Source organism: Primulina huaijiensis, chromosome 6 (assembly GCF_012295235.1).
Source record: "Primulina huaijiensis isolate GDHJ02 chromosome 6, ASM1229523v2, whole genome shotgun sequence".
In the NCBI taxonomy this organism is placed as follows: Eukaryota; Viridiplantae; Streptophyta; class Magnoliopsida; order Lamiales; family Gesneriaceae; genus Primulina; species Primulina huaijiensis.
Window position 1 is genome coordinate 9,609,137 of NC_133311.1, and position 8,317 is coordinate 9,617,453.

Below are 8,317 nucleotides of genomic sequence, written 5' to 3' on the forward strand. Positions count from 1 at the left end.
ACGGCCATGACGAAATTGAGGGAACATCCGGAACACCGGCATGAGGAAATGTGAGTGATTGAGCAAAGCCACTCTTAAAAGTAAGTAGATAAAGATAAGCGAACTACATGAAATTCCATTCTTCTACATCAAAATATGAAACATAGGGAAATTATATAGTTATAACTATATAAGTGCACTTTTTAATTTATAATTTTTATTCTTTAAATTTTTATTTACAAATAAAAATGTTTTTATTTAAAAAAATTACGGATTGACCGGTAATTAGACCCGACGATTAACCAGACCCAGAACGTCGGGTTCACAACCCGAACCACAACAATCCAAGATGGTTATGTTAGGGGTTGGGATTTTCCCGACTCGGACCTTGGTCTTCTCGTGCTAGGTTTACGTCAGGCTTTCTCACAAAATACTTAATAACAAAATAATTTGACTCAAATTTAATAATTTCATATATAAATCAAATATTTTTCAAATCAACTCGATCAATTTATCCGTGTATACGAAAAACTCAACAAATTTAAACTACTGTAAAAGTTGACTAGCTCAAATTCAGATTCCGAACGCAATAATAACACGATGCATTTCTTTATTATTAATTGAAATTGAATAAATAATAATAATATTAATTTTTTACAAAACAAAAACAAAATCTTTAGGCATGTGATGAGCCTCCGCGTGCCCCCCGTGATTCCTTTTAAAGCTTCCATCTCTCCTACCCTCACCATTTCCTCTCCCTCTGTTGTTAATTTATCGATGCAAAAGGGATAATTCGGTGAAAATTTAGCCGATTTCTTCTGAATTTTCGCGAGGAGGAAAAATATCCGGTGCTTCAGGTAACAATCGTTCGACTGTTTTGTTTGTTCTATTGTTTCAGCAAACGAGATTGAGGTATCGTGATTTGCGTTCGTTTGATTATAAGTATTCGTTTTGGTGTGATTTAATCTGTTTTCAGAGTTTCCATATATGAACTGAGATTGAGTTGTGATTAATGATTATAAATCGTCGTAGGGTCGTAGCTGTATATGTGTATAGCCGATTCTTATTGGTATTAGATTTTGGAGATGTGATATCCTTTTTTTCTACTTTTTCTTGATTTGATACTTCTTTGAATCCTTAAGTAGTTCTGTTCTGAATCTAAATTCACATTCGGTTGAATTTAGCTGCAGATTGAATTAATTCTCGATCGTACAAATAAAGTGGCTGAATATGTCATCATCTCTGCTATCACCAAATCCAGCAGTAAATTCTGACAGATCATTAGCCAGGAGAAAGAAGAAGAAGAAAATCCAGAGCTCAGCTGTCGGAGAGAATCTCAGAGACGATTTCCAACAACAAAATGCGCCTGTTCAATGGAAATCCGACGCTCAGCACCAAATCTACACCTCCAAACTGCTGCAGGCGCTGCGCCAGGTGAGGCAGAACAACAACGGCTCGTCGCCTCAGAAATCAGCTTCGAGGCGCGTGCACGAAGCCGCGGACAGAGTCCTGGCCGCCACGGCCAAGGGCCGGTCGAGGTGGAGCCGAGCCATGCTTATGAGCAGGCTCAAACTGAAGTTCATGAAAAAGAACAACATCACGAAACGGCAGCAATCGGTAATGACGGCAATCACTACCGGTAACAGCAGCCGGCCGCTGAAAAAATCGAAGGTGAGTATTCTGCGACTGAAGTCCAAGAGTCTCCCTGAAGTTCAGCGCAAAACGAGCATTCTCGGCCGCTTAGTCCCCGGCTGCCGGAAACAACCATTGCAGGTGGTGTTAGAGGAGGCCAACGATTACATACCCGCGCTTGAAATGCAGGTAAATACATCACATACCCATATTTATTTTCTAATTTCTTCAATATTTTAATCAATCAATTCGTTGCATTTGAATTGAATTTCGCCATTTAATGAACAATAATCCGCCATTGCAGGTGCGGGTAATGAGAGCTTTAGCAGAGTTACTATCTGTTTCAGGCTCTTCTTCTTCTTCATCATCTTCTAACGACTCCATTAGTGGTGCTGGTACAGCTGGTGGGCTTACTCAGTTCCGCACAAGCCGGCCTCCCACTAACTGATATCTATTTTCAAAATTATTTCTTTTTTGAGCCTTTGTCATTGAATGGAATATTCCAATGTGAATTATTTTGTTTGGAAAAAAAAAAGGGTTTGTTTTGTACTTAATAAATGGTATTATTTGGTGGATTTGGGGAATAGTTAGGAGGAAATGGTGTGTGTGGGTGAGGTGCAACGAATCCAGGTCACAATCTTCTTTATTAACGTGGTGGCAACTTTGTAAATCTTGCTACTTCAAAAATGGTCGAGTCTCGAATCTTTCCTAATAATATTAAGCAAAAAGGAAGGCTAACATACCCCTAAGAAAAGCAGATAATCATATGAAAGACTACTCTTTGGTTCCATTTTTTTAATTTCTTTGGGCTAATGGAAATCAATGGGTCGCAAGTGGTTTGTTAATTATTGTCATGAAAGTTTTATCGACTATTTTATGGCCTTTTGGTGGCCTACGTTTGTTTTTGCTTATTAAAATACAATTCTATTGTCCAACTTGGTTTTGTTGGTCTATATATAGATGCGCAAATTAACAAAGGTTGGAAGTATTTGGATGTCAATTGGAAATTTTAACATGGAAATATCTAAAAATTTATTTATTGTTTCGAATTGACAGGTTGGTGGTGGTCGTTTCAAATACATTCGATATAGAAATAAAGATATATCAAAGAAGAATTGAAAGAAATTAAAAGGTAGAATCTTTGGTTATGAGGAAATTAATGTATTTCTACCGAGAGTTACAAGAATGTATATATAACTATTACAAAGAATTTAAGCTATTAATCCTAATTGATTTGCATAAGAGAAAATTGATTCTAACATGATTTATTTACATAAATACAAGAACGTGATCCGGGATATTATTGCATCCAAATCATTCCTTTAATACTCTCTCTCAAGTTGGAGCGTGAATGTCAATAACTCCCAACTCGTGAACAAGCGTGGGAAACGTGGTCTGGCCCAACGCTTTGGTAAATATATCTGCAACCTGATGCTCACTTGAAATGTAGGTTGTTTTGATCTCTCCTGTGTTGATACGTTTACGAATGATGTGACAGTCAACCTCGATGTGTTTTGTTCGTTCATGAAAAACTGGATTAGCAACAATGTGCATGGCTGCTTGATTGTCGCAGTATAGAATCACTTGTAGGGGATGAGCAATATGCAAATCCCGTAATAGGTGCTTTAGCCAAGTTATTTCACAAGCAGTTGATGCCATAGATATATACTCTGCTTCAGCTGAGGATCTAGATACGGTTGCTTGCTTCTTGCTTTTCCAAGAAATAAGGGCTTTTCCAAGAAAGACACAATATCCAGTCACTGATCGACGTGTAGTGATATCTACAGTCCAAACCGCATCACAAAAACCAACCAAATTCAAATCATTTTTAGAAGGAAATAATAGTCCTTGTCCAGGTGAATTATTCAAGAATCGGAGTAAACGATGAACTGCATCAAGATGCGGCCGTCTAGGCTGTTGCATTAATTGGCTAAGCGTATTAACTGCAAAAGAAATTTCTGGCCTTGTGATTGTTAAGTAGATCAACTTCCCAACTATTCGTCGATAATGTGTCGGGTTTTTGAGTATATCGCCCTCAGTAAATGTGAGCTTCAAGGATTGTTCCATAGGAAATTTTGCTGGTTTTGCACCAAGTAACCCTGCTTCTTGGAGAATATCTAAAGTGTACTTGCGTTGATTAATTGAAATTCCCATCTTAGAATGAGTTATTTCAACACCGAGAAAATATTTTAGCAATCCAAGGTCCTTAAGCTTGAAACACGATGCAAGAAAAACTTTCACATTGTTTATACTCTCTAGACTATTCCCTATTATGATCATATCATCAACATATAATAAAATGGCTGTGAATGAGTTTCCACACACCTTGGTGAAAAGAGAATGATCAGCCTGCGATTGTTGGAAGCCAAAATTTGTGATGGCGGATAGAAACTTATGAAACCATGATCGGGAGGCTTGTTTTAATCCATATAAGGATTTATGAAGTCGACATACAAGTGACTCCCTCTGTCGATGAAAACCTGGAGGAGGGTGCATATACACTTCCTCGGTGAGATTTCCATGTAAAAAGGCATTTTGAACATCCATTTGGTGAAGTTCAGTTCCCAACCATGAATAGAGGCAAGAGCAAGAAGACAACGAAATGTAGTGAGTTTTGCGGCGGGAGCAAAGGTCTCATGATAATCAATGCCTTCTCGTTGGGTGAATCCTTTGGCAACAAGGCTGGCTTTGTATCGCTTGATAGTCCCATTAGAGTTATATTTGATCTTGAACACCCATTTACATCCAATGGGACGACACCCCGAGGGAAGAGCGACTAGAGACCAAGTCTTGTTTGCCTCTAGTGCTGAAAGTTCAGCCTTCATCCCCTCAATCCATTTTGGTTCCTTGCATGCTTGCTCATATGTTTCTGGTTCTAACACACGTGAAACAACATGGATAAAGGAACGATGAGCCCGATAAATATTAGAGTAGGACACATACCTGGATATTGGATGTTTGGTGCCAGATCCAACTAGAAGAGATGAGTCTGTAGCAGGAAGAGTATGGTTGATATGATAATCTTAGAGGTGAGATGGTACACGTCTTTGACGAGTGGATTGTTGAAGTGTTGTCTCAGGGATTGTTCGAGTTTTGGTCACTACAGATGTTGTTTCAAGATCTGGTTGATCAGACGGTTCAAAATGATTTGTTGTGGTTGATTGAGGTTCAAAATTAGTGGGGTTATTGGGAGCTCCAGTTGTTTTGTGTGGGTGAAGTAGTGGAGATGACCTCTTCATCTATTTATATTGGTTTGGGCAAAAGTAGTGTGTTGTATTGATCATTATTATGCATGGTGGAGTATGGAAAAATATTTTCATGAAAAACAACATCTCGTGAGGTGAGTAATTTTCTTTCTGTGAAATCATAAACAAGATATCCTTTTTGCCCTGATGGGTACCCAAGAAAAACACATCGTTGTGATCGGGCAGCAAATTTGTGAGTAGGATTGATATTTGTGGCAAAACATAGGCAGCCATATGTACGCAAGTGTGAGTAGAGAGGAATCTTTTTGTGTAATCGTTCATACGGTGTTTTGTTGGATAAAAGTGGTGTAGGCAAACGATTAATGAGATAGCAAGCCGTCTTCACATGTTCCCGCCAAAAATTTAAAGGAAGATTTGCTTGAAAGCGTAAAGCACGATCAACATTTAAAAGATGACGATGCTTGCATTCCACTACCCCGTTTTGTTGGGGTGTGTAGATACAAGATCGATGAAAATTTGTGCCACACTCATTAAAAAATGTTGCTAAGGAAAAAAATTCTAGTCCATTGTCAGACCTTATGTTTTTAATTGAACGATTGTATTGAGTTTTGACCCAAGTAAAGAAATTTTTAATGAGGGATTGGGTTTCAGATTTATGATGCATGAGATGAACCCAAGTGTAACGAGAAAAGTCATCTACAATAGTTAAAAAATAACGTGCTCAAGAATAAGAATAAATCTTATGTGGCCCCCAAATGTCGCAATGTATCAAATCAAAAGGCTCATGACTAGAAATATTACTAGTTGAAAATGGTAGACGTAATTGTTTTGCTAGATGAAAAACATCACAAATATTATTGAAATAAAAAGAAATTTCTGGAATAGTTTGAGATAATAACTGTAGTGGAGTGGCAGAAGGGTGCCTGACTCGCCTATGCCAGAGGTCAGTTATGTAATGGACTGTGTTTGACAAGTGTGGACTCCGATTTTGGATAAGATAATATAGCCCATTACTCTGCCTGCCCAGCCCAATCATCTTCTTCGTAGTTGAATCCTGCAACACGCAAAAATCAGGATAAAATGTCACACTACAATTTAAAGCTCGTGTGAGTTTGCTAACAGAAAGTAAGTTAACTTTGAAATTCGGGACATAAAGCACATCATCAACACTCATATCATTGCATAACTTCATGGTTCCAACAGATTTGATTTGTGCATATCCTCCATTTGGTAGTTGCACAGTGGGATATTTAGCGGCCGATTCATTTGCACTAGGCCGATTTTTTGATACATGATCGGAGGCACCGCTGTCTATAATCCACACATTATGGCTGGAAATAGAGTTGTTACCTGAAGTGTTGATAAGGGGTTCGTTGTTACCATTTTCTTTGCGAATAAGCATCATAATTTGATCATATTCCTTAGCAGTGAATTGTTTGGTTTCCATGTTGGAAATGGATGTGGACTTCATATTTTTCTTTCCCTTTGGTTTGACATATTTGCCATGATATTGGTGTCCAGGTGGAAACCCATGAATATAAAAACATCGATCAACAGTATGCCCATCTAATTCACAATGAGAGCATTTCAGTCGTTTGTCGCCAGCAGCCGATCGATAAGACTCAGTTTCTTTTACTTGCCGACCATGAATTTGCATATTTTGTTGAGCAAAATTTTAGCATTATATCCAGTAGTATCTCGATTGGCAGCAATTTCATTTTGTTTTTCGTGCTGCAATATAAGGGCATGAACTTTGTGGGTGTCAGGTAGAGGATTCATCAAAAGTATTGAACCACGGATGGTGGAAAAAGAATCATTTAATCCCATGAGAAATTGCATGATGACGTTTTCTTTCTCTTCTCTTTCGAGAAGTCCTTTGACACCTCCGCAATGGCAAGCAATTGGATCATGATAGGAGCCCAACTCATCCCATAGAGCCTTCAGTTTGGTGTAGTAAATTGATACAGATTGGTGTCCTTGTCGGTGTTCCACGATTTCGCGGCGAATCTCAAAGACACGAGCATCATTTCCTTGTGAGAATCTGTCATATAAATCATTCCAAACATCAAGTGCAAATTCAGCATAAATGATGCTGTCGGCAATATCGGGATGAACGACATTGAGGATCCACGATAATACCATATGATTGCAACGTTAAAATGCCGGAAACTTGTCGTCTTCAACCTCCGGTGCTTTGATTGTCCCATTGATGATTCCGATTTTGTTTTTAGCACTCAAGGCTATGCACATTGCACGACTCCACTGCCCGTAGTTACTCTCATCGAATAATTTGGAGACAAGAACCAAACCGGGATGATCGGATTGTTGTAAGATTAGTGTATCCGATTGGTTTGTTCCGGTCTCCGATTTCTTGCCTTCATCTCCCATTGCAGCGAGAATAATTTCTCAGAACCAATTATGCTCTGATACCATGAAAGAAATTAAAAGGTAAAATCTTTGGTTGTGATGAAAATAATGTATATGCTCTGATACCATGAAAGAAATTAAAAGGTAGAATCTTTGGTTGTGAGGAAAATAATGTATTTCTACCGAGAGTTACAAGAATGTATATATAATTATTACAAAGAATTTAAACTATTAATCCTAATTATTTTGCATAATATAAAATTGATTCTAACATGATTTATTTACATAAATACAAGAACGTGATCCGGTATATTATTGCATCCAAATCATTCCTTTAATAAGAATATAATAAAATTTGGAATATGTAATAACTGAATTATTAGCTCAAATATCTAAGATCAATTCGAGTTGAGAATTTGAAGCCCTCAGTTTAAAATCCAACTATCCAAGTGCCACGAGCGCGTAACAACATTTGGAAGATTTTTTTTAAAACTTTTGAGGTAAAACAATATTTGATTGTGTTTTTGGATATGTTTTCGTTCATCAAAACTACAAATGAAACATATTTTAAAAAATATTATGATAATTCTTTGCAAACATATTTGCACCCCATTTTCACATTATAAAATTCGATAATTTAAATTCTTTAATATTCTTTTTCATCACAATCAAGAAAAATTCACCATTGCAGTATATATATTATAACACAAAGTATTATATCTATATTTCTAACACCTTAAAAACAAAACAATCGAACATATTCTGACATGATAGTTATATTAGAAATTATCTTATTCTAATATATAATCAAGAATGAACAATATTCCCTAATCGGTCTTTCAAAAATACATTTACAGACTGTATTTTTAAAATTCAATAAAATTTTATCCAAATATATTGATAATTTTGATATCCCACGAGTGAGATATATCGACTCACTCTCAACAGTCAACAACCCTCAATAAAAAAAGGTCACTCGATAACTAACTTAATAAATAAAAGTCATCCTAGCGTCCGCTGTGGCCCAATAGCCAAGTTCCTTCATGAGGTCTCCCGAGAGCTCATCCATCCAGGAGCTCTTCCCTCCGTGAGCTCATCCCAGGCCTTAGGAACTGAGCCGAGGTCCAGCCGAC

General features: G+C 37.3%; 2 protein-coding genes across 3 annotated transcripts; one reads left to right on the forward strand and one right to left on the reverse strand.

The window, feature by feature from the left end:
* Positions 1–667: 667 nt before the first annotated feature.
* On the forward strand, positions 668–2,236 carry LOC140978835 (transcription factor bHLH148-like). Of its 2 annotated transcripts, none has more exons than XM_073444066.1 (3): positions 668–836; positions 1,164–1,800; positions 1,916–2,236. In XM_073444066.1, exons 2-3 carry the CDS (start codon positions 1,210–1,212, stop codon positions 2,057–2,059), a joined length of 735 nt encoding a protein of 244 aa, XP_073300167.1. In that variant the 5' UTR covers positions 668–836; positions 1,164–1,209; the 3' UTR covers positions 2,060–2,236. The 2 variants fall into 2 exon arrangements, with proteins under 2 accessions (XP_073300167.1, XP_073300166.1); XM_073444065.1 differs by having other exon boundaries at positions 670–836; positions 1,170–1,800.
* Positions 2,237–6,449: 4,213 nt separating this feature from the next.
* On the reverse strand, positions 6,450–7,205 carry LOC140979072 (uncharacterized). The gene is made up of 2 exons (XM_073444427.1): positions 6,988–7,205; positions 6,450–6,858 (listed from the first exon to the last, which is right to left on the reverse strand). The coding sequence occupies exons 1-2, from the start codon at positions 7,203–7,205 to the stop codon at positions 6,450–6,452; spliced, it is 627 nt and encodes a 208-aa protein (XP_073300528.1).
* Positions 7,206–8,317: the final 1,112 nt, after the last annotated feature.

Bases quoted from the DNA above. Each gene is read 5' to 3' on its own strand.
- LOC140978835 (XM_073444066.1), top strand. From the start codon at position 1,210: ATGTCATCATCTCTGCTATCACCAAATCCAGCAGTAAATTCTGACAGA. The intron at 1,801-1,915 runs GTAAATACATCA...CCGCCATTGCAG, and splicing joins TACCCGCGCTTGAAATGCAG to GTGCGGGTAATGAGAGCTTT.
- LOC140979072 (XM_073444427.1), bottom strand. From the start codon at position 7,205: ATGGGAGATGAAGGCAAGAAATCGGAGACCGGAACAAACCAATCGGAT. The intron at 6,859-6,987 runs GTTTCCGGCATT...TTTATATGACAG, and splicing joins CCGGAGGTTGAAGACGACAA to ATTCTCACAAGGAAATGATG.